We start from the raw sequence: 26,656 nt of genomic DNA, 5'->3' as shown, positions 1-26,656 counted from the left end.
AAAGGGGAAAATGGGGGCATTCGTGAATTAAGGAAACAATACCAGAATCCAAGAAAGAAAGAAAAAGGTATGGCAAGGACTAACTTCAGTGTGTGCTAGGGGCAGCCCCACTCCAAATTCATGCCAAGATCACCATTCTAAAATGATGTGCAGTTTTTTTCCTTTCCTATTTCTCTTCTGTCTTATAGATTCTGTTTTCTTGCTATTTGTCAACTGTTTCCTTCAAATGTGAATAAATCTGGGTGCATATAACCAAATGGCTGTTTTACTTTGCGAGAAAACCAATTTTAATTTTCTATTTTTTTTTTTTACATTTTTTTTAATTGAAGTACAGTCAGTTTACAATGTTGTGTCAATTTCTGGTGTACAGCACATTGCTTCAGTCATACATGAAAATACATATATTCGTTTTCATAGTCTTTTTCACCATAAGTTACTACAAGATATTGAATATAGTTTCCCGTGCTATACAGTATAAACTTGTTGTTTATCTATTTATACATAGCAGTTAGTATCTGCAAATCTCAGACTGCCAATTTATCCCTTCCCACTACCTTCCCTCTGGTAACCATAACTTTGCTTTCTATGTCTGTGAGTCTGTTTCTGTTTTGTAAGTAAGTTCATTTGTGTCATTTTTTTAGATTCCACATGTAAGTGATATCATATGGTATTTTTCTTTTTCCTTTTGGCTTACTTCACTTTGAATGACAATCTCCATATCCATCCATATTGATGCAAATGGCATTATTTTATTCTTTTTTATGATTGAGTAGTATTCCATTGTATAAATATACCACAACTTCTTTATCCAGTCATCTGTTAATAGACACGTAGGCTGTTTCCACGTCTTAGCTATTGTAAATAGTGCTGCTATGAACATTGGGTGCATGTATCTTTTTGAATTAAGGTTCCTTCTGGATATTTGCCCAGGAGTGGGACTGCTGGGTCATATGGTAAGTCTATTTTTAGTCTTTTCAGGAATCTCCATACTGTTTACCATAACGACTGCACCAAACTACATTCCCACCAGCAGTGTAGGAGGGCTCCCTTTTCTCCACATTCTCTCCAGCATTTATCGTTTGTGGGCTTCTGAATCATGGCCATTCTGACTGGTGTGAGGTGATACCTCATTGTAGTTTTGATTTCCATTTCTCTAATAAGTAGTGATACTGAGCATTTAGAAAACCAATTTTCAAAGTAAGTTAACAAATCCATATTCAAATTTATACTGGTGTCACCCTTCTGATGTTTCAAACTGACCCGTGAATATAATATCAACAGAAGAAAAAATATGTACTATATAAAGGAATATTTTCTCATCGTTCTTTTAAAAAACTTCCATAGATCACAATGGTATAACAATACAACAAAAACATGGCTTGATCTCTAATTTATCTTTTTTAAATCATAAGAATCAAAAAGGAGAAGCAGCTTAAAGGTACTTTCAATTTACAAATGCTCTGAGTTTTGTGCATTAGACAGGGTCTTTCCCACTTTTAAATTCAAATCCTAGTGTTGCTCATTAGCCACTTCAAATTCACACAAAATGGATATTCACATTTTACCCTCTTTTAAAAAGCACACGATATATGTTGACATACCTGCCAGTGTTCCTCCAAATCCCTGACCTGTTGTCTAAGTTCTTTCAAACCCATAATAGCTTCTGCTTCTCTCAGTTTCACAGCAATGAGTTCTTCCTGAAGCCTAGCAATGTTGTTTTCATCAGGAAAAGAGTTGTTTCTCTAAAGCAATGAAACATTTAATTGGGGATTTATTTTTAATTTAAAGAATAAAATACAGCATACATAATACATAAGAATTATTTTGTCCCATTTGTAATTATATTTAATTCTATACAATTTTACTGAGATATAATTCACAAACCATAAAACTTATCCTTTTAATGAACACCAGTCAGCGGTTTTTAAGAGTATTCACAGGGTTGTGCAACCATAATCACAAACTAGTTTCAGAACATTTTAATCATCCCCAAAAGAAACCCTGTACCCTTTAGCAGTCACTCCACATTTCTCCTCCCCCAGCCCCTGACAACCACCAATGTACCTTCTGTCTCTATGAACATGACTATTCTGAACATTTCATATAAATGGAATCATATAATATGTGGCTTTCTATGAATAGCTTCTTTCACTTAATATGTTTTCAAGATTCATCCTTTTTATTGCCAAATAATATTCCATTGTACAGCTATATCACATTTTATTTATCTGTTCATCACTTGATAGAATGTGGGTTTTTTCCACCCTTGGGTTATTACAAATAATGGTTATATGAACATATATGTGAAAATTTTCATGTGGACATATGTTTTTAATTCTCTTGGGTATATATGAAAGAATAGAAGTAATGGATCAGATGGTAATTTTACATTTAACTTTGAAGGAACTGTCAAACTTTTTCAAAGCAGTTGTACCATTTTACATTCCCATCAGGAAGGTATGAGGGTAACTGTACTTAATTTTAAGGGCACAGAAAGTCTAACTCTGCTTGTTTAATAAAACACTATATGGGGCAACAGGATTAAAAATGTCTACAATATGGCAATAAACATCCTAACCTCTGATTGAGACTACAAAGCATAAACATCACTTACATTTTAAAGATTTATGCAAGAGAACAGTTCAAAATCTGTTTTGTATTTTTTCAGCATGTCACTTTGGGAAGAAGGTGTAAAATCTCTGTACATTAGTCCCTATTTATATCAGTACTCAAGAAATTAGCACCAAGGCGATCAAAAATATTTGTTTCAATGGTACAAGATTTAGATTAATCCCCTAGTATACTAAAAGCCCCACCCTAGGATATAGGGTTTCCCTATTAAACTGCTCTGGGGAGTGACCAAAGGATCCTAAACTGGGCCCTAGTAAAAGCTCCTTAATGAACTGAAGAACTATGGAGATTTCAAGTCCTGAGACTATGACATTTTCTCTCTAAAATATCTCATGAAGATTTTAGCCCACAGGGATGATGGAAGAAAGTTATTCTTGCCAGCTACACATTTTTATGTTGGACTTCAAATATTTTCTCCACTGAAAACCAAAATAAACTGCATATGCATAAAAAAGTATCCTGCATGAAGAAATTAACCATAGGAAGCACGAAACCTTCCAATTTCCTCTCTGCTCTATAACATGAATACCAGCAGTGCTACTTAAGAAGCAACTTTTAAAGTGGATCCAAGGGCATTTCTTTGCACCAAATATTCAAAACAAAGATCTAGATTCTTACCTAAACCATGCAACTCAGAACACTCCTAAGTTAGAGACCAAATATTCTCTTAGGCTGTTTTTTTTTTACAGCATTCTTTCTGGCTTTTTTTCAACAAATAGGAAAATAAATTTTCTAAAATGAATATAAAACTAGCAAGCACAGTTCTGGAAAGATTATCCCACTACTGACGCCGTTACACTCTGTTCTGTTTCATTAGGAAACAGCTAAGAACAACTCGAGGCTATCTCTCGTGTCTGCTGTTTACCAGCCTTTGACTCAGTGGCTGGATACTCCTAGAGGTGAAAGAAACAAACTCAGCCTGGAGCCCGAGGCCCCAGTGGCTCTGTGATCTGCAACACAATCTCTCAATCCGAGGTTTATTAAGTAACCTAAAGGCACTTCTCCTTCCACACTTAGCTAATCTTTAAAGTTTAATAACCTTCAGCAGAGGTAAGTTAGCTCCTGTAAGCACACCCCCAGCTAAGATCTTCCCGTTTGTTCTGAGGCAGCTTTCTGTAGCTTTGATAGGTGCACTTAGATGCAATTTCCCTGAAATGTTTATGTATTAGCCTATTCCTACACCTCTTGCAGAGGACAGTATTATAACATTTGAAGACAATGGTTAATTTCTATTCACTAAGTTTCTCTTCTCTGACATTTTAATCTTATTCGTTTCAAAATTACCCTGGTTGTCTTCCTCTAAAAGGGCTCTGATCTCCACTTTCACCCTAATATGGGGCTGTGAGTGGTGCGGCAACAACAGAGAATAAGTGGGAATCTTACATGATTTTTCCCTTTCCTCTCAGAAACCAGCATGTAAGGCTTCCAACGTCCAAAAGCACCAAGTCCCATTTCACTGCTCAGTGAGTACCTAACAGATATCTATTACATGGCCCCTCTAATTTGGGAATGACAGCATGTATGCTTCCTCACCTTTTCTATATCGAGAACTTTATCCTGCATTTCCTTCAGTGCACACTGAGACTCGGCTTCACTCAGACGGGCTTGGACCAATTCCTTCTCCAGCTGTAGCACAAAATCTTCATTGTAGTTGGAACTGCATTTATGCTACAAGTTACAGACACACACTGAAATTTCACAGAAGTATGAACACGTATATACAGTCAAAATAAGTGCAATTACACAATACAAAGACTAAGGGCAACCAGACAGTCAAGGTTCCATCTCCCTAACACTTCCAGCCGGCCACCTCCAACTGACTTTCGAATGAATACGAAAGCCCAGGTCTGCTATCTATAAAGATGACATTACTGAGCGTTCGTAATTAGTTATCACACTAATCAAATTCAGTTCATGGAAGATAAGTATCTCCTTTTCTCGGTCCTTCCATCCAGATACTAACAATTTGCACTGTGTAACCGTGCAGCCATCAGTTGCATGTGGCTACCCAGCATTGAAATGTAGCTAGTTCAAATTAAGATAGGCTGAAAATATAAAATAAAAATACACACTGGAATTTGAAGGCTTGATATGAAATAAAAAAACAAAATAATGCATTAATTTTTATAGATTGTGTGCTGAAATAATATTTCAAACTCATTGAGTTAAACCACTAATGTACATCTGGGACTAAAAAAGTGCACTGAGTTAAATTAACATTTCATCAAATTAAAATTTTAATTAATTATGAATTTAATTATTAGCTACTCTATTTAATATGACATTTTAAAATGCATGTGGTTCACATTATATTGCTGCAGTTACAGACTACAGAAAACCAGTGCATATTTACTGAAAATTCTGTTTTAACCTAGCAGAAACAAAACCACAGCATCCACAGGAATATGAGCCATCCTAAATCCCAGCACAACAGAAACGTATTTGCTCTTAGAATCGTAGATCTCTTTAAAGATATGCGTGAAAATGACTGTCAGAAGCAAGGAAAAGGCAGATGTTGTGCAAAGAAATTAATCACAGGAGCATGAGAACTTCCCCTTTCTTTTTCTACTTTATAATACGAATACCAATGCAGTTACTTAAGAAATCCCTTTTAAAACTACTTTCTATACAAAGCTGTTCAAAAAAGCAAAAAGGTATCTAATTTACCACTATAAAGTATTTCCAAAAATAAACTATCACTTCACATTTAATTCATGCAGTAAAGAATTAGTGAGAACTCAAAATTCCAACATAGAGTCAGAGAGAATAACCTCCTACTGAACGAGCAAGATATTAAAAGGATTCCTTTAACTCTTCAGTACATTAGGAACAAAGCAGATGTCAAGTCAAAACTCTATTAAAAAACTATGAAATGTTTCATTAAAACATACGGTACTCCCTTGCCCCAGTCACCCCAAAAGATACCATTTTTTTAAATGAACAGTTCACTTAGTAAGCAAACAAGGACTTTTAAATTCAGTATACTACACACTGTTTCTCCTAGAAATTTTTAGATACTATTAAAACAGTATTTCAATACAATATTGCCCCTGCAACACACACATCACCTAAGCAAATACTTACCTTATCATACAGGGAGGAGGCACAATTTTGGAATGACAACGTCTAAAATGCAGGTGCCATATTTTGTTTAACTAGATCACAGTTAACTTATGAGTAACACTAGAGGTTTCTGCCCCTAACCTAAAGTTCCAGCAACTGCAGTTCAGGCTTATTCACCAAGACTCCATCAGGAGAGACCCAGGAACACATCACACCCAGATGGCTCATGCGAGAGCACAACCACTGCTCTGGTGTAAGCCAGCAGGTCTAACCAAGCACAAGAAGACTGTCCTCATACTGGGAACAAATTTTTATCAATAAAGTTTATAAGACTTCTAATTGTCCTCTATTGTTTGAGGGAGAAATTATAAATTCTATAGTTTATACATGTCATTTCTCCTCTCATACGACCCACTTGTTCCTCAGCCCACTGCAAACTAGCTTTAGTCCCCATGCCTTGATGAAGCTGCTCCAGTCACTGACAGTATTAATAACCATTAACAATATAAAAGCTCAACGGGAAGTCCTCCTACTCAGCTGCGCCTTCACCAGACAGTCTAGGACTTCAACACAAAGGACCGCTCTTCCACGTTTCTCCTCTGTTCTCTTCTCAGGCGTTAGCTCTTCCACGGTTTCACGGCCTCTCCTCTCTGTCCCCCGAGTCCCACGGCTGCATTACAGGCACGTTGCGTCTACACGTGTAACGCGTCTGTGTGTATCAATCAGCAGGCCCCAGGGTTTCACTACTGTGTGTTTTCTCTCAGTCTTTCCCGCAGTTGCCTTATTTTGTGGATTCACCCTGTGTGACTTCATCCACACTCTGATACAGTCTATCCGTACAGGCACTGCCAGGTACTGTCTATGTGTACGAGATACCGCCTAAGCAGACAATGAATGAGATCGCCGAGGAAGAAGCCACGGAACAGGAAGAAGGGGAAGGGGGAGGAGGGAGGACACACCAACGGGACTCCAGGGACAAACGGCAGAGGCAGACAGGCACCAACAGGTACACAGACACACCGAGGGCGAAGACTCGCAAGTCTGCCTTCTCAGCTCAGACCTTCCCGTTAAGCGGCAGGTCCACCTTCACAGCTTCCAGCCGGTCTTCTCCACCTGTTTGGCCTTACACGCACCTCAAAACTCAGCTCCCCCGCGCCCTCCTCAGGCGTTCACAGTGACACTCAGGATCCCACCGTCTGACAATCGACCAGGTCAAGCCTGCCCTCAGCCCACACCACATCAGTCACAAGGTCTGAGCGATTTCTCCCTCAGATGCCTCTTGAGTTTGCCTGCTCTCGTCCGTCTTCGCGGCCATCCGCTCTCCCTCCGGATCACTGCGGCAGCCTTGCGCTCACGCCCCTCTAACCGCCGAGGCACTCACAAGGGTGCTATTTGCTAGAGGGATGCCTCCTTTTACTGCTCTTTGCTTTACTGCACTTCACAGATACAAAATTTTTTTTTACAGACTGAAGGCTTGTGGCAATCCTGCATTGAGAAGTGTATCTGTACCATTTTTCCAATGGCGTTCGCTCATTTTGAGTCAGTGTGTCACATTTTGGCAATTCTCACAATAATTCAATTTTTTCATTATTATAATATTTGTTACGGTGATCTGTGATCAGTGATCTTTGGTGTTACTGTTGTAATTGTTCTGAGGTGCCACGAACTGTGCCCACGTAAGGTGAACCTGATTAATAAATGTGTGTGTTCTGACTGCTCCACCCACCAGCTGTTCTCCCATCTCTCTCCTTTTCCCTGGACCTTCCTATTCCCAGAGACCCAACACTACCGAAATTAGGCCAAATGATAACCCACAATGGCCTCGGAGGGTTGAAGTGCAAGGAAGAACGGCACGTCTCTCATTTTAAATCAAAAGCTAGAAGTCATTAAGCCTGGAGAGGAAGGCGTGCGGAAAGCTGAGAAAGACCAAAAACCGGGCCTCTTGCACCAAACAGCCAAGTTGTGAGTGCACAGGACGAGTTCTCAAAGGAAACTAAAATCGCTGAGAAGGTGCCACCTAGAGAAGTTAACGCCTGGCTTCAAAGCTGCAAAGGGCAGGCTGAGCCTCTTGTCAGGGGTTAGATATAGCTGCTGACTTCAAGTTGAAGCCAGTGCTCACGTATCATTCTGAAAATCCTAGGGCCCTTAGGACTTAGACGAAATCTGCTCTGCCTGTGCTCTGTAAATGGAACAATAAAGCCTGGATGACAGCCTACAGGACAGTTTACTGAGTATTTAAGCCCACTGTTGAGACCCACCACTCCAAAAAAAGATTCCTTTCAAAACTCTAACCGCTCGTTGACAACGCACCTCATCCCCCAACAGCGCTAATGGAGATGAACGATGAGATTAATGTTGTTTTCGCGCCAGCTCACACGGCATCTGTTCCGCAGCCCGTAGGGCAAGGAGTAACTGACTTTCAAGTCTTACTACTTAAGAAATACATTTCGTAAGGCTATAGCTGCCATAAACAGTGATTCCTCAGATGGATCAATGATAAGTGAACTAAACACCTTCTGAAAACGGTTCACCACTCCAGATGCCTTAAAGAACAGTCACGATTCACGGGAAAAGGTTAAAATGTCAACATTCACAGGAGTTCGGGAGAAGCTGATTCCAACCCTCACGGATGCCTTGGGGGGTTCAAGACGTCAGAGGGGGACACAACTGCAGATGCGGTGAGAACAGGAGCTAGACGTGGAGCCTGAGGATGGGACTGAACTGCTGCCACCTCACTGCAAACTCGAATGAAGGAGGAGCTGCTGCTTACACGTGAGCAAGGAAAGTGATTTCTCGAGATGGAATCTGCTCCTGACGAAGATGCTGTGAAGATTATTGAAATGACAACAAAGGACTGAGAACAGGACACACACAGCTGATAAAACAGTGGCAGGGTTTGAGAGTGCTGACTCTAACTGCGAAAGAAGCTCTGCTGCAGGCAAAACGTCACCAAACAGCGTGGCTCGCTACAGAGATGCGGTTCATGACAGGAAGAGTCAATCTGGTAAACATCACCTTGTCTTATTTTAAGAAATGGCCAACCTTCCGCAGCCACCACCCTGAATAGTCAGCAGCCATCAACATTGAGGCAAGACCCTCCAGAGGCAAAAAGATTATGACTTAAAAAGACTAAGATGATGGTTAGCATTTTTAGCAATGTTTTAAAATTAAGGTATGTACACTGTTTTTCTTACAGTGCTACGCACACATAAAAGGCCATAGCACAGTGTAAACATAACTTTAATAGGCACTGGGAAGCCACAAAACTTGTGTGACTCATTTTATTTTGATATTTGCTTCACTGCAGTGGTCTGGAAACAAACCCGCAACCTGAGGTACACCTGTACTTCATGTTACATCTCATACTAAGTTGCAATAGAAGGCATTTTTACAATTCTGCCATGTGGATGGACCAGGGGTGTATTTTCTGACCCTACTGTTAGAGTCTGAGGAAGTTTTAATTCCATGTTTATTAGTACAAACATTAATGAAAATTATACGAGAATTGATATCCTTTCATAAACTATTCAAAATGAATCTAACTCCACTAAGCCAATTTCATCCCATTATCAATTTTTGTATATAGCAATCAGCCCTATTCAATTACACTGATATGCATCTTACTGAAGAAAAAGTATTCTTATCAGGATTAATCCTTAGTACTGCTACGAGCTCACTCAGTGGAGACCCTGCACTTTACTAGTAAGTAAACCAGGAGACGGCTCAACAAACAGCGACTGGCGGTTCTGTTAACTGGGGATATGGACCACAGAGCCCATGCCCTTAGCATTTAAGCTGTATGAGGGTTGACATAATATTTTAAGAGCTTAATATATTGTTATAATACACACTGTTCTAAGAATTAATGGTATATTAAAAATCTAAGCACCTACAAAAAAAATCTAAACATCTCACATCATGTTCTTTCAAATTCAAATTACTAAACTGGAAAAATACACACTGTGCTTTATCAAATAACGACTGCCACAATTATGATGACTGACAAGTCAGCAAGGGACCATTTGTTTAAAAGTCTATGAATAATGAATGGCTTCCCTACACTTAGGACATCAAGTTCGTTTTTGCCACTGAATCCCTTAATGCTTCTGTGAGACCAGCGAACCCACTGCAGTGGAACTGGCCGAAATCCTTTTTTCAGTAGGTGGACTCTGTCCCACCTACTTTCCAATCCCGTGTGCTTCTCTGGTGCTGTAAAAGTTACTAAGGTAAAGATGGGTCAGAAAGCCCTTTATCATCTTTTTTGCTGGTATCTTGAATAAAACAACAACAACAAAAATGAATTCTGACATTCAGTGTCTGAAGAACATATGAGTGACATTGTAAAAAGCAAAGGTGTATTTTTAAGTTAAAAAAATCAAAATTGGAAAAAGAATTGTCTATGTGGACGTATCAGATACTCCTTGAATTAGTTATACATTAAGCAACTAAGTTCAAGATAATTATATGTCCTTTTCAGGACCCCTCATATGTCATGGAACCCTGTATTCTTCTCTTTTGTGGTACTTATTACAACTCTAATTAAATAATCAACTATGTATTTAATTTTCACAATACCTATCTCTCTAAATCCTATATAATCAACGCCAAGGGTACTTTGACTGATTTACCACTCACCTGTCAGAACTAAATCGTACTTTTCATAGGAAGTGACCAAACATCATTTGCTGAATGAATTAGCTGGTCAACTCTTGGTTTAAAAAAACAACAACAAAACCTCCTCTATCATAAACCATATATTAAACATTGGCAGTGGGAACTGAATGTTGCAAAAATGACGTATAAAAGCTACTTGTTTAAAAAAAAAAAACAAAAACCCAAATTTGTAACAGTGTGGGAATATGGTACATTTCTATTGTCACATCTAAAGCATCTGAGAAAACAACTATCACACAGGCAAGTAGCCCAAAATAGGGTTCTATGCAAGCCAGCATCAGAGGAGAAAAAAAATTACATAAAAAGTTACATCTTGCTCTCCCACCCAGCATATGATCCCCAAAAGATGTCTGTAATCCTCTCTACTACATGCTCCTGTCTTAAAAAAAAAAAAAATCGAAGCAGTAAGGATGTACTATTTAAAGATGTGCCACACTAAACTTTTTTGAAAAATTGGTATATCGTTTTTGAATGATTTATTCCCAACTTCAGAAAAATTTTACATGCATCCCTTAATATGGAAGATTATCTCTGATTATTGATACACTCAAACTGCAAATTTTTTAAATTAATGCTGAAGAAAATTTTAAGAAAATAATTACTTCCATTCAAGTGAATGCTTATTTATTTTTTAAGCTGAAAAGAAAAGATGATTACATATGAATGTAAAACATTTAATCTTAGACTAAAGTCAAAATTAGTTTTGGAAGAAAGCTTTTGTTCAGATTTCTAGGCATACTGATCAACAGTGTTTAACAGTTTACCAAGTTAATGTATAAAGTCATTAGCCTATTTTAGATTTTTAGAAAGACTTATATAAACTTTTCAGTAATTACAAATTAAATGGCCTTTCTCTTGAAATGTCACCAAAGTAGAGCTAAAGAGTGTCTGTAATGCAGGAAGAGATGGTAAACATTAACTTCCACATTCACAAAGAGAAACAAACCCATTAGGTAAACTGGGGGCGGGGCAATTCCTAATTGCTGCTGAAGACCTACATTTCCTAAAACAAATTACCTAGAAGATTGCACAGCTTGCACTAACAGGTAGTTTTTAGTTTATTAATGTTTATTCATATGTTTACTAATCTTAGTTTTTATTCCTCATATCCTATCCTTGGTTCTTATAAGCAGCACATAATCCTTTCATATTTTCTTCTAGAATTACAGGAAAAGAAAAGAAGAGAAGAAGAAGTCTCCTGCAGCCTCGCGTTAAGCACTTCCCGGTACAAGGTCCCAGGAGCTGCAAAGGGCAGGCAGCTCGGCCCTCAGCAGGCGTCACGGCCGTAGCGCTCCGCCTGTGCGGACCCCGGCCAACGCCTGCTGGACAAACGCGGCCGCCAGGGTACCTGCACGGCGAGCGGTCACGCGTAGGGCAGAAAGCTTTCAAGCAGGTCAAGAAAGGCTCCAAAACAGTCTGTGTGCTCAGGGAGACTCGCCCAACGTAAGCACGCCTGCGCCTCGCCACACGCAAGAGGAGCAGCTCAGACAAGCAACCGCACGGAACGTCCGGGGGTCGTTTCCGCTTCCGGGGCTTTCCGGAAACACTGGCGTGGGACACGCACGACGGACACCCACAGGCGTGATTTAATTTCTGTGCTCGGGCTTATCCTCTGCTTAGGTTATTATATACTATTTTAATTTAAAATTATTAAATATAAGTAAGCATCAAACCTTATATAGTATACTAAATTCAGTAATAACACAATATATCGTGTGGCACAGGGAAATGCAGCCATTATTTGTAATAACTTTAAATAGAGTAAAATCTATAGAAACGTTTAGTCACTGTGTTGTACACCTGAAACTAAGTGTAAATCAACTATACTTCAATAAAATAATAAATCACTTTTGAACACCAACAATATCAGGCTCAAACTGTCAAGGGCTGGCATAAAATGGAATCAGGGACCTGTTGAAGACCATTACTCAGTAACTCTGTACTGCAGAATTGCTTTTTAAAGAATCTCAATACACAAAAAGCATTAGAAATAAAATTAACCTTTTAAAAACCGATGCTCAAAAGTTTCATCTATAACATTGTACCAAGAGCACTAAAACAATTAAAAATGGTATGAAACATTAAAACAAACAAAAACCTATGAATCTGGGTTGATAAAAAAGTATGCTTAGTAAGAGAGATTAAAGGGGGAAAAAAGAGAAAAGTCTCTTTTAAGAGGAACATTAGCTAACAGCATGGAAAATATGAAAATCACCATTTTGGAAACCCATTCAGCGGATGCTGAAACCATTAAGTAAAAGGCAGAGGACAAGATATTTACTTGGTACAAAAGTACTTCCCAGTGGACCACCTACTAGTTGCAGAGAGGAAATCACACCTTCACAAAGGAGCCTGCAGGACTCAAACCTGGCAGCACGGCAGTGGGGATTCACGTTACACGATTCCTGATTTAAAGCAGGATAAAGTTCACAACATCACCTACTATCTAAACATTAAAGATGTTTCACTGAACCTAGTTTACAGGAAGCATGACACCACGAGGAAGGAAGCAAATCGAGGGTAAGGGACAACCTGGTGACATCTGTAGAAAGTCAGCATCATCCCTGACCCTGGCTGTTTATTCTCTCCTGAGTCAGTCTGGATGGAGTTTTGTTTTGTTTTTTTCCCCTTAACTGAAGTACAGTCAGTTTTCAATGTTGTGTCGATTTCTGGTGTACAGCGTAATGTTTCAGTCATACATGTAACATATACTCCTTTCATATTCTTTTTCATTTACAGGTTACTACAAGATATTAAACATAGTTCCCTGTGCTGTACAGTAGAAAATTGTTTATCTATTTTACATGTAGTAGTTAGTATCTGCAAATCTTGAACTCCCAATTTATTCCTTCCCTCCCCCTCTCTCCCAGGTAATCATGTAAGTTTGCTTTCTATGTCTGTGAGTCTGTTTCTGTTTTATAAATAATTTCATTTGTGTCATTTTTTTTTAAGATTCCAGGTATAAATGATTATCATGTGGTATTTTTCTCTTTCTGGCTTACTTCACTTAACAATGACGATCTCCAGGTCCATCCATGTTGCTGCAAATGGCATTATTTTATTTTTTTATGGCACAGTAGAATTCCATTGTATGTATTTACCATAACTTCTTTATCCAGTCATCTGTCAACGGACATTTAAGTTGCTTCCATGTGTTGGCTATTGTAAACAGTGCTGCTATGAACATTGGGGTGCATGTATCTTTTCAAATTAGAGCTTCCTCTAGAAATATGCCCAGGAGTGGGACTGCTGGATCATACGGTATTTTTAGTTTTTAAGGAATCTCCATACTGTTTCCCATAATGGCTGCACCAAACTACATTCCCCCGAACAGTGCAGGAAGGTCCTTTTCTCCACACCTCTCCCCCATTTATCGTTTGGATTTTTTAAAAAATTTCGTTTGAGGAGGGTACTTAGGTTTGCTTGCTTGCTTGCTTGCTTGTTTATTTAACAGAGGTACCGGGATTAAACCCAGGAACCTTGTGCCTGCCAGGCACGCACTCCACCCTTGAGCTACACCCTCCCCAAGCGTTTGTGCACTTCTGAACGACGGCCATTCCAACTGGCGTGAGGCGCTACCTCACCACAGGTTTGCATTTCTCTGATAATTAGTGATACTAACTTTTTACCAACATTGCTGATGATTTCAAAGCATCGGTACTTGGTTTCACGGGTTTTCTCTATTTTTGTTTCGTACTATTTTACATTTCCCTGATTTCTACTTCTTGTTACTCGTTCCTTCTACTTGCTTCAGGTTGAATTTCCTTGTGTGTCAGGCATCTTAAAGTAGGAGTGTGGGCTGCTGGTTTGAGATGCACCTCCTTTCCTAACGTAAGCGGGCAGTGCTGTGCGCTTCCCAGTGTCCCGCTTCAGGTGGGCCCCACAGATCCTGGTGATGTTGTGTCTTCGTTTTCACTTACTTGAACATACATTCTAATTTCCCTAGAGATTTTCTCTTTGACACAAGGGTAGAAATGTGTTGTTTACTTTCCAAACACTTTGGGGATTTTTTCAGATATGTAATGTTAATTTCTAACTGAAGGTTGAATCAAAGAAGATGTTTCATATGATTTCAATTACTTTAAATTTCTTAAAATTTATTTTATGGCCCAGAATATGTTGTCTTTGCAAATGTTTCACGTACACTTAAAAGCAGTATGAATTCTGCCATTAGGTACAGTGTTCCGTAAATGCCAGCCAGGCCGAGCTGACCAGCCTTCTGCATCCCTGGTGATGTTCTACCTGCTTGCTTCACCGGTTGCCGAGACAGGGACACAGACGAGCCAGCTGTAACTGTGCATGTGTCCACTGCACCTTTCAGTCCTGCCAGTCCGGCTTCATGCCCCTTTGTTAGGTGCATGCACACGTTAGGAGACACATATTCCTAAATACACACAATCCTGAAGAAGGCTGCCACGTCTTCTTGGTGAACTGACCCCGTTACCAACACGAAATGTCACTCTTCATCCCAGGAACTGTTCCTTATTCTGAAGTCTGCTTTGTCTGTTAATACAGTCACTCCAGCTTTCTTTTGCTTGGTGTCTGCGTGGTGTGTCTTATTTACTGTTTTACATTTTTTTCTAATTGTAATTTAGTATATTGCAGACCACCTTGATCTTTCACTCCTGAAAACTTGCAGCGGGGAAGAGCCACCCTCACTAGCCTCACTGGCATCCTCCGCATTGCCAACATCCATGTAACAGCCTGCTCCTAAATATGACCCCCTCAGACTCACTGAGGCTCCGAGAAGAGCCTTATTCCGAGGTAGAAGGACATTAAAAGAAAAAAATTTGCTCTACTCTGGCACATTTAGTACACATTTAATACAGCTGGCCCATCCACACGTCACATCTTCCCAAACCATGTAGAGCACAGCTGTGGGGAACGGCCCCATACCCAACACGGGCCCGCTGCTCTCTCAGTAGTCCACTAACACCCTGATAACGAAAATTCTTGTCTTTATTACGTCTTAAATCCTGTGTGTGTGTGTGTGTGTGTGTGTGTGTGTGTGTGTGTGGCCCCTGCCATTCCTCTGACAGCCGTGACCCGTGCTGCTTTACCCCACACTGCATTCTCCCTTTGGCCTCCACGCACCCACAACTCGGACTAAGCCGTGCCCAGCCAGCCCCGAGGGCCTGCAGGCCTCGCAGGCTCTCCGCACAGCTCACGAGCTTCTGGCCCCCCCAGCCGTGGGCTCCAGCACTGGGGCGCTGTATGTTCTCCCTCATCTTCACCCTCCACACAACCACTCACACTAAACACATCGCTTCCTTCAGCCTTCTACTTTCACTTCTGTGCTCTTGCTTTAAACAATTTGTTGAGGCAAAATTGGAATAACATTTTTAAATCAACAACAATGAAGCAGGGACTCAAACAGACATTTGTAGCGACCACAGCAGCATTATGTTCATGACAGCCTCATGTTATGAGGACAACCGAAACAACTCCAGACAGACGGACGGATAAGCAATGTACGTGTACATGGACACACAACACGCACAACAGTGGACTGCTATTCACCACAACAAAAACTAAGGGGCTCCTGCCATTAATGCGGTGCTGCAACAAGGATGAGCCTTGAAAGCATGATGCTGAGTGAGACACGCCAGACACAAGAGGACAAACGCTGTATGCCTCTGCCTACGTGAGTCACCCAGCTGAAAACTCAGACACGAAGCAGAACAGCGGCTACCAGGGGAGAAGTGGGGGAAGGGGAAGGAGGTGGGGTTCTTTTTAACGAGTACAAAACTTCTGTTTGGGATGATGAGAAAGTTCTAGAAACACAGTGGCTACTGTTGCACATCATAAACATACTCAGTGCCACTGAGCTGCGCTGGCACACCGTTACATTGTGTCTGCTCTGCCACAATAAAAAAACTGCTAACAAGAAACAAAGAGTGAGTGAATATGCTAAATCAAAGAATCCAGACAAAAAAAGCCTCATACCTTACAATTCCATTTATGTGAAATTCTAGAAAAGGCAAAACTATAGTTATAGGAACCAGAAAGGTTGCTGGGAGTGCAGAGGTGAACTGCAAAGGGACATGAGGGAAATGTGGCGGTGATGGAAATACTCTGCAATTTGATTGTGATGGTGATGGTTATACAAGAAATGTCAGAACACATCAAACCCGGTATTTTAATCTGATGACTTGCACTGCATGTAAATTATGCCTCAGTAAAGTTCACGTAAGAAGCCGAGAGAGACGTGAGATGGTCCAGCCTTATGTGATCGCCTCAGAGAAAAAAGAAACCCAGTTCTTAAGCACCCAGAGTCACAAAGTTAGCAAAACGGGATTCGAATTCAGTTCCTGACATGAAATCCAAAGCTCTTTATATCCTGTGGAATGGCACTGCTGGCGGCGGAAGAGGACTATACTGGTAACTCAGGATCTCCTGCTGGAACACAGACCTGGAACCCTTAAGAGTTTCACAGACTCCCTGAGTTTATATTGGAAAACTATAACCAAAACATTTAGCAACAGATGTCACTTTCTAGCACCAGGAGGCTCATTACTTTGAAAAGAAACTGTTCCATTTGTCAAAATCCAGTGAGTGAGATTTTGTACCTTTGGCTCTCAAACACATCCTGCTCTCTGAAGCAGTATCAAAAGAGGTTAATCACTTTTCCGTAAGATCACCTCTCAAATACTTGAAAATGGCTACATTTACCATGTGAGTTTTGGTAAACGAGACACAACACTACAGATTTTCTGCAAGCTACTTAGAGCCGAACTGACTGTACTTCTAGAAACTGTACTTAGGAATGGTTTTTTTGGGGGGGAAGAAGGTCATATTATTATTGCTGTCAATTTCTAGGTTTTGTTACATTAAACATCACTAAGACATGTCTTTAAATTTTAAACGTAAAGGTGAGATTATAGATTTATTTCTGTGAAATAATTACTTTAGTTTCTTATTCTGAATGGGTTGTTTAAGTATTTTGAAATCTTGATTCACACCAACATATTAGCAACATCTCCGAAATATTTCATATATAAAATTCTTAAACACACCTTGTATATGAACATTAAAAAAAAATGATACACTTGAAGCACAGGCTTAGGAGCCAAAGACCTCTGACATCTCTTTACTTCAACATGACCAGCCCTCTTGATATCATCCATCACCTACGAAACCACGTAAGCGTACTACTTTCGTCTCTATTTCTCCTCCTCGACAAGAAAGGTATCATGAGAGGCCACCAAATAACTTGTAAAACTGCCCTTACGGCAGTTTTTGCTTATTATAGAAACAAAGTTAGTTTGTTATGACTTACACATAGTAAATTAGCTTTTAGTGAGTTAAAGTTATTTGTCTAATTGTTCACAAACCAGACAGATATCCAGGAATTTTAATGAAGCATCAAGGTACTGGCCTCTTTTCAGACACCTAAACATTATCACTTAACGGCAGCTGCCTTCGGTTCCTCTTATTTTCTAAAACACTTTAAAAACATAATATTCCTGTGCTCATCTCGCAAGTTATTGTAGTGCCTAGGGATACACATTTTACTCTGAAGCTGGAAATGTAACCAAGGCACTGTTACTTTGACCTATTTTGTGCATTACTGCTTTTTGTGTCTGCTTTACAGTTTATTTCAGTTTAAGAGAACATCTGCTCAGTGACAAAAAAAAAGGAAACAAAGTCGAAGCAGAGAACCGCTTTCTACCTGTATCTTAGCCCTGCAGTACGGGTCCACCTGGTCCTTGGAACAGAGCACAAAGATTCTCTGTCACTGTTAAGTATTTTCAAAAGCTTCAGTTCTTTCCTGGCTGTCTCTGCTCGCCCATGCAGCCTTTTCATTACAGACCAACATTCTGTATCTCTGATACACACCTATTAGAAGGTCTTACTATTTGAAAAACTACATTAAAAAACTAATTCATGATTCTATGTATTATATAAGACTGTAGCTTATGCTGTAACAAAATCACATTGCACTGGTAACTCCGTTCAGCTTAATTCTCAACATGACCCCCCAACAACTGCTTTTTTCTATTCTTATGCTTTGATGTTATTGGCATTTCATAGAAAGGCAGGACAAAACATATACGTGAGTCCCCGTCGTTTCAGCAAAACCAGCCCTCTACATTCACAGGTTCTGCATCTGCAGATTCAACCAACCGCGGACTGAAAATATTCAGGAAAAGAAATTCCAGAAAGTTCCTAAAAGCAAAATTCCAATTTGCCATACACAGGCAACTATTTACATAACACTTATATTATATTTGGCATTGTAAGTAACCTAGAGGTGATTTAAAGTATATGGGAGGATGTACACAGATTAAATGAAAACATTATACCATTTTACATAAGGGACTGGAGCATCTTCAAATTTTGGCATCCTCGGGGGTCCTGGAACCATCCCCCAAAGATACCAAGGGATGAATGTATTCTTTTACCACTTTTCTATTCATTTTTTGGAACCACATTCAATTAACATAAAAACTTTTTTACATTATGGATTTTTCAATCTGCTGTTAGTTTTCTGATTTTCATCCCCAAATGCTGGTGCTGTCTCTTAATTTTTCTGAATAAAAGTCGTGTCCAACTTGAAGTCATTCTATTTGCGTATTAGACTCATACTGAGTTCTAGGTTTAACTCAGCCCTTCTGTCTACTCCTGTTACAATTCTACTCCTACCTGAAAACAGAAAATGAGTAAGAAATGTTATCTTTTCAAAGATAAACAGCTTGCTTTTCTTTTTAATGCTCACGTTCTTAAGATCACCCTTGTGTGAATCTGCCAATGGAAGACAGTATGTAAGTCACAAGTGATACCTAAGAATAGCTATAAATCAACAGCTGTCCAGTACTCTGTTAGTTAACATCATATTTTAAAAGTTCATTTTTTTCGTTTTAGCAACTTCTCCCTTCTTGAAAAAGTGTAAGCATGTGACTTAACCCAAAATTTAACATCTTGATGTAGGAAGACTATAGTATTTCATAAGGCATCAATCACCACATTATCAAAGCTTTAAGTAAAACAGTTATACATTTTCTATATGTTGGGTAATATTTCATCTGCACAATTAACAAAAAATAGCATAAGTTTTTAAAATTACCCAGGGAAAATACCTTTTATGAAACAGATTTCTAAAACCTGAAAAGCAGGTCTGACAAACACCACTTACTTTCTGTGACTTAAAACATAAAGTAAGGAAAGAAAGTACTACCGATTCCTAACAAAACTGTGCAGACAGAAGAAAAAGTTAGAATGAGGAGTCCTTCGGCCACAATAAAACTTCTAAGTATCACAGAACGTAAAATTGATTAATTTAAGATTTCTATGAAAGTAGAAAACAATTACTTAAAACAAGAGCACTGAAGTTGTGCTTAAAAAAAAAAAAGTTCAGAGGACGGGGCGAGAAGGTTGCGCGAAGCCCGAGCAGGCGCCTTACCCACTGCTGCTGGCGCTGGAGCTTCCTGATGGTGCCCTCAGCCCGCTCCAGTTTAGCACTGGCCTCATCGCTCTGCTGCCTGATGCTGGCCAGCTCCCGCTTTATGAGGTAGTTTTCCTCAGCCTCCTGGGCTCTTGTCACTTGTCCCTTAGGACATAATTTGTGTGTGTGGAAAGCAGTTTAGGATAGATTCAAGAAAGACTGCCTCTGTGAGGTTTAGTTATTTACTTCAACATGTTAAAAAAACAAACCAACCACCTCAGAGAACAGAACAGCTAAGTAATTATCAGCCAGCAGCTCATTCTTGCTCCAGCAAATCTTGGGAAACTACATGAAAAATTCATCTGACAATTTTAAGAACAATTCTTCTTTCAGTCAGTAAAAGTTCAATTCATGCAATATTATTGAGTTGTACATGCAGGACTAATATTTTCAATGAATAGTAGTTAATTTTGTAGAATCCAATGATTGCCATTTTGGAATAAATACTTAAAGGTTAGCTTTAAAACGTGCAAAAGATGTTTATTTTAATAAACAAAGATAACATACTGTTATCAAAAATTAAGTTATACCCATTTAGACCACCCCCAAAAATTATTTTCTAGGAAAATGCATGTAACATTGCATGCATTAAAATATAGATTTCTTAGGTTTATGACTTTCCTTAGGTGTTAGAGAAAAAGCTTTAAAAAAAAACAAAACAAAACTATACCTGTATCAATCTATCTGCCAAGGAAGCACTTTCCTACAAAAGGAAAAATTCAGATAGAAACATAAGAGAAAGAAATAAAATAAAGGTGATAAAATTAGGAATAAGAAGAAACAAGGCATACCCAAATTCCACCTACTTCTCATTGTAATTAAAAGAGACATTTACACTTTAAAACTATTTTTCATTGTATGTGTTTTCATTCCTTAAAAAGTAAGGGTGAACTGCACAAAATCATGTGCTTCTAGAAGAGACAAAACGCTAAGAGGTTTTCCATTATTTCGGACAAGCCAGTATCCTATTTGTACAGCACACTTTCAAGTACTATTACAGTCAGCCGTATTGTCAAACCACATGTACGAAAAGGAGAAGGAATCTGAGCAGGCAGCTCCACTTATCAAGTGTGACAGCAGCTTGTGAACAGCAAGTCCCAAAGAAGCAAAGCAAGGAAAACATGACAAACGAAATTAACAAGCTCAACTGTAAAAAAGTCCAGCAGTAACTGAGCAAGTAAACAGCCTGGGTACAGACTTTAACTGACACATAAGTATCTACACAACGCTAAGTGCTAAGAGACACACCTAGGCCGTCGAAGCCAGTAAAAAGGTGCTTAATTTCCTAGAAGCAAAATCCAAACTTAACATGCTCCAACAGCACCTTTATCATTCTGAAGGTTCCATGAAATAAACATTCTTTCTCTGTGAAAACGTCTCACTCCAGAGATCAAAGACCACGAAGAAGATGTGTATTTTACTGTAAACTGAGTATGTAGTGGAAAAAATATATAAAACTAAAATGACTTAAAAACAACCTCAATCTTTTTTGCAATCATGAAAAAAGTAGAATTATCTTCGAAGCAACTCGTAAGATGAAGGAAATACATCCTTAATATAATGTAGCTGCCATTATTATATAGCAAAAAACAGATATATAATAAACATCCTGTCTTTGTGCCACGCTATCTAATATGAAACCATCAATACTTTCAAACAAAAGAAGAACATGCAAATGATCCATATCTTTTTATTCATTTTTTTTCTAAATATCTAAAGATACTTGGCAAAATCATGAGGATTATTTTTAAAACTCTAATTCTCATCTTCGGTAAAAAGAAAAAAAACAAAAACAAAAAAAACACCAAAAGAATTTGTGAAGTCAGATGTTTTTCTTTCACTAAACTAAAACTCTTTCACTATATTTTTTATCACTTAATACGTATGACATCAGGAATAAGACTACAAAACACAATACATCAAAAGCACAATATGAAAAACAATGCAAAATTTCCACATTTGCTCAGTTATTTTATATCAAACAGGAAGGAAGAGGTAACGAGTGGTATCAAAATAATTCTAAGGACCAAAGTACAGGCAGAATTCCTCTGTGCTGAAAATCAACAAACATCATGGTGAATTTTTACGTAAGAAATCGGTCATTCTGACTAAACTTGAAGCAATCCTAGGCCTTAAGGAAATCACTGCCACATTTAACATCTGGCTACACAGTCAGGGAAACAATTGAAAGTCATTTAAAATACTATACCGAATGGATTCTCAATTAGGTTGCCCCCAAAGAACCGCTTTTGAGAGATTATGTAACAGAAATAAATGACATCAATATGTTCCTCTAATAATCTTAGTTTAAAGCTTTAACCCTAAAGTTCAAACACTAGTAATAATTGGTTTTCACTGACAAGTTACTCAGCTGAGCAGTAAGCTATGCAGTAAGCCAAGCAGTCAGCACCACCACTGGAGATGCGAGCTCCACTTCTTGAGCCTTTATTTAAAACAGAAAAGTTACTGTGCGTCCAACAGAAGCTTGCAAAGGGAGAAATTTACTTACTTTTTCTAATGTTTCAATGCGCTGTTTTAAAAGTCTATTTTCTGTGCGTAACCTCTACAGAAAAAGAAAAAGATAAAACAAAGGTTTGTTTGCAAATATTCCTGAGAAGAAAAAATGATACCTAAATCATAGTCCTTAAAATGTACCACCTTTTATAAACAGGAAAACAGTCTACGGAATGGCTGCATTATCACCTGTGAAATTCCTGAAGGCTCAAAGTAAAAAGCGCATGGCAAAGGAAATGCCATTTATCAATCCAGCTGTGACTGAATTTTAAATACAAGCTCGAGTACACACAGAAATATCCCTTCCCCCCTGGACCCAGCATAAGGACCCGTAATCAGCATTTTCTAGTATGTCTTAACAGCCCCATTAGATAGAAAAGATTCTCACTCATTTATCTCCTACAAAGACTATATCTACACAAATAACATCCAAATGTCTATCAAATAAATAGGAAATCTGAGAAATGCATGTTCAGAGAATATCAAATTGTCAGTTTAGAACTAGATCAGCCTCCATTTATAACGTGCTGTAAATGTCAAGTTGCAAAGTTCCACTCTGAAAATATAATGAATGAGTTGTTTCCATCGAGTGAATTATCATGAGTTGTCTAAAGCTTAAGAAAATTGCTAGCATTTTCTTGTAGTTAAAAAAGTAAAACCAGATCAAAAAACCCCCCAAAAAACTCCACCTAACTAACTATTCGATGCCCAACTCCCAAAACCCTGTAAAATTAGTGCTATTAAGTATTAAATCCAGAACACTCCACATTAAAAATCATTTCCTTTTTGTATATTCCACCAATATAATTTTGCCATCATTATAATTTCAAACTCCCTCTTACCTTTCTGTACCAGTTTGCTCCAGAGAGCAATCTAGCCTTCTTCCAGCCCTACCTTCCTCTAAATTCCTCCTAAAAATGTCTTCCTCAGAGAACTCTTGTCAGTTCAATCTATTATTTTGACAGTAAAGACTAAAATGTAGTTTACATAACATATAAAGTCTCAGAACAAAGGAAATAAACGGCTGTGAATTACTGCATCTTATTAAGTGGACAACAAACTGGAGCAAATACATCTGAGAGTCACTACAAAGAGACTTTGCAAATTAAATTTCCTTGCTCTATTCACTAGAATATATTTAGATGGTTTGAAATAGATATTACTTTATGTGTGATCTCAGACTAAAAAATTGTGTTCAGGAGAAGAAAATGTTCCTCATTTCTTGGCTATTCATATTAGGCATAGCATACTGGTCTACAAAAATAAGCAATTATTAAATGCTGTTAAAGTCTGGAAAGCCAAAGAAACAAATGTGATTCTCAAAATGTTCTCAATGTATTTCATGAAAAAAAGTAGAATTTTGTTTATCCTAAAAGGCTTAGGAAGTTAAGTTCAACCAAACAATTGAGTGAATAAAATTAATGTCACAACAGAAATAATGCTAAAATAATAAAATTTAAAATTAAAAACTCACCTGGATTTCCTTCCCCATCCCCTTTAAATCTTCTGAAATTTTGCTATAGAAACCTGAATTTATTTTCCCCCAAATACCTACACAAATGTCTTAGTACAGCTTTTTAAATAAATCACCAATTCCTCATTTGTGTGATACTCACTTCATGATGAACTGATAACTATCACAGACGAACTCAGTTACTAAAGACTTATTTCAGGGTCACCTTCGCAGTAGTTTTGGTAATTACAGCTTTGTAATCCCTTTAACATCTGGTAGAGCTAATTTCACCCAATCTCAAATTGCTTTGTTTGTCCTCCCCAAACCTTAATAGCAGATAACTTAGTTAGGAGACTAGGTTGTGAAGTGAGGCAGGTTTAGGTTCAAATCTTCACTCTGCAGTGAACACCTGTGCGTGTCATTCAGCGTCTTAGAATCTCCATTTCCTGGTCTAGAAGACCAGAGTGATAGAGCCTATGACAACACTGGGAGAATTTAACGAGAACGCACACTGCCCAGCACACCACACACGCTTGCTTAATGTGTTGCTCATAATATTTTTAAAGTTAGGGCGTGAAGATTCCTTTATTACTTCCGCCTATTCTTTACAATTATTCTTTAGTTTCTGGCTGTTGTGGAATGTCAAAGGAATTAATTTGACTGGATTTTGTGGGGAAATTCCTAACTTTTTACAACAGAGCTATTTTTGTCTCTCCCCTTTATTTATGTTGTAAAGTTTTTCCGTGTGTGTTAGGTTCTACTCTGTTTTTCATTTAGGTTATTCCTAAATGTGCTTTTATTTTTATATCAAATGGAATTTTTTTTCCAAGATATTTTTGAAATGTTTACTGCTGCCATATAGGAAAGTTAATGACTAAAATCTATCACTTGTCTGATTTTCCCATTAAATTTTTTAAATAAAATACTTTTATCCTTATTTTTAATCACATTTCTTAGAACTAATTAACAGGGAGTTCTCCAAACTAAAGGGATAACCACAAAGAGAAGGCAACAGATACATACACTTAAAAAAAGAGAGACTCCTCTGACTTACCAAATTAGAGAAGGGGAAATAAGGCTACGAGTGAGAGCAAGACTGAAATATCTGACCCAGGAAGGGATCGCTGAGGCGGAAACGCAGCTAAGAACTCACCCTGGAAATGCTCTCCAGGAAATTTACTCAGTACATATTAAGTGTCTTAAAACACTAATATCCTGTAATTCAGTAATTCCACTTTTTACAACTGACTATGCAAATACAAGGCACCACAAAACTTTACAGACTAAGATGCTAAATATAAGCATTATTTTTTAATAATGAAAAGAGAAAAACCTAAATACCCCAAAATAGGAAAATCTTGGTTTCAAACGCACTCTGTTCCTCCCAGCTTACTCGTTCTGCAGTAACCCAGACTCGGCAATTCTCCTCCTCTTTGGGATAATCCACTGACCCTATCAGCTCTTCCGTCCCTCACACCCTGGTGTCCTCTCTCCCCTCTTTACGAAGTTCCATCTTCAGTCATTACAGACTTTCCCCTGCTTTTATGCCCCCTCCCCCCGCTCCCTTAGGAGTTAGCACACTTGCCTGGGAAGCCACTACTTGGGTCAACAGACTGACAACTGTCTGCACATCGGCCAGTAAATATAACCAAAGTAAAATAAAACCACGAAGTTTACTTAAATTAACAATCACTAAGTTCACGTGGACTCTAAATGCATCCTAGCAATAATAACGTGTTTCCTTAGTCCGTTCCTTCCCCTACCCTCTCAGATCACTATTCCACACTTCTCCTTCTTCAAACCAGCAACCCCCCACCCCACTGTCACTCTCAGATGATAATCCTGTTTCTGATTTCAGTGAAAAAATGGAAACAATCAGAAGAAAACGTCGCAACATCCCACAAGCACATCCTCCATCTTACCTACCTTTCCCCCATCTATGTTAGTCTTTCTTGTTAATTGTGAACTTATTATCCACATAGCAGACCACGTTAAATCTTCCACCAACACACCAAACCCCACAACCCTGCTGATTTCAGCAGTCATCCCTCCAATCACACATCATGAATGCTTCCTATTGAATACGCCATCTTAACAAAAAAGGAAGGAAACACAAACTAAAAACCCCTTCAACACCACGAGCCTCCCTAAGATTACTGTTCCATTTCTCTCTTCTTTACAGCACGTTCCCTGAGAGATACCTACACTTCCTTCTCCAAGGCAAGTCTCAGTTTCCAACCCTTCTCTTTACTATTTACCTCCGTGCTGCTAAACTTAGCCGTTATTTTTCCCCCGCATCTCACGAAGCCCCTCTCTCGTTCGACACAGCGAATCCTTCTCTTTTTCCGAAACACCGTCTTCTCTCAGTTTCCGGACACCACATTCCCTGCTGTCCACCTGCTCTGCTGCTTGGTCCTCGGCCTTCCTAACTTTTAGTGCTGGTTTACTCTCAGGCTTCATTCTTGAACTTCTGTTTTATCTGCACTCATTCCCCAGTAATCCCATCCACTTTCACGGCTTCTAGTGTGACTGTGTCAGTAACTGTGAAATTTTTATTTCTAGCCTGTCTTCTCTTAACTCCAACAATGAATATTTCAAGGAGCTGCCTGATCATCTCCCAGGCATCTCATACTTAATATATCCAAAGTTGGGGCTCCTGCTACTCCCCCAAAACCAAACCCTCCTGTAGACCTTCCCACCGCAGGTACCCAGGACTGTATTTTCCCAGCTGCTCAGGCCCAAGTGCCTGATGTCTGTCCCTTCACGCCTCCACAGTCAGCTGCAGCTTTAAAAACCTATTCTGAATCCAGTCACTTCTTAACACTTCAGCTGGGGCCACCACCACCCCTTGCCTGCATTTCTTCATCAGCCTTCTA

General features: G+C 38.8%; 1 protein-coding gene across 10 annotated transcripts in view; it reads right to left on the bottom strand.

The window, feature by feature from the left end:
* The window catches only part of EVI5 (ecotropic viral integration site 5), a 162,185-nt gene that overhangs the window by 66,044 nt on the left and 69,485 nt on the right, over positions 1 to 26,656 (bottom strand). For 7 of the 10 annotated variants that reach the window (XM_072968221.1, XM_072968217.1, XM_072968226.1 and 4 more), the window contains 5 exons: positions 22,323 to 22,376; positions 20,484 to 20,516; positions 19,772 to 19,918; positions 4,165 to 4,299; positions 1,602 to 1,742 (listed from right to left, as the gene is read on the bottom strand). In XM_072968221.1, coding sequence (XP_072824322.1) covers positions 1,602 to 1,742; positions 4,165 to 4,299; positions 19,772 to 19,918; positions 20,484 to 20,516; positions 22,323 to 22,376 — 510 coding nt within the window. The remainder of the gene's footprint in view (positions 1 to 1,601; positions 1,743 to 4,164; positions 4,300 to 19,771; positions 19,919 to 20,483; positions 20,517 to 22,322; positions 22,377 to 26,656) is intronic. The other 3 variants (XM_072968220.1, XM_072968223.1, XM_072968224.1) reach the window with 3 other exon arrangements.

The sequence above is a fragment of the Vicugna pacos genome, chromosome 9, assembly GCF_048564905.1.
Source record: "Vicugna pacos chromosome 9, VicPac4, whole genome shotgun sequence".
NCBI classification, from domain to species: domain Eukaryota; kingdom Metazoa; phylum Chordata; class Mammalia; order Artiodactyla; family Camelidae; genus Vicugna; species Vicugna pacos.
The sequence above is the reverse complement of the archived record's forward strand: the minus strand, read 5'-3'. Positions and strand labels throughout refer to the sequence as shown.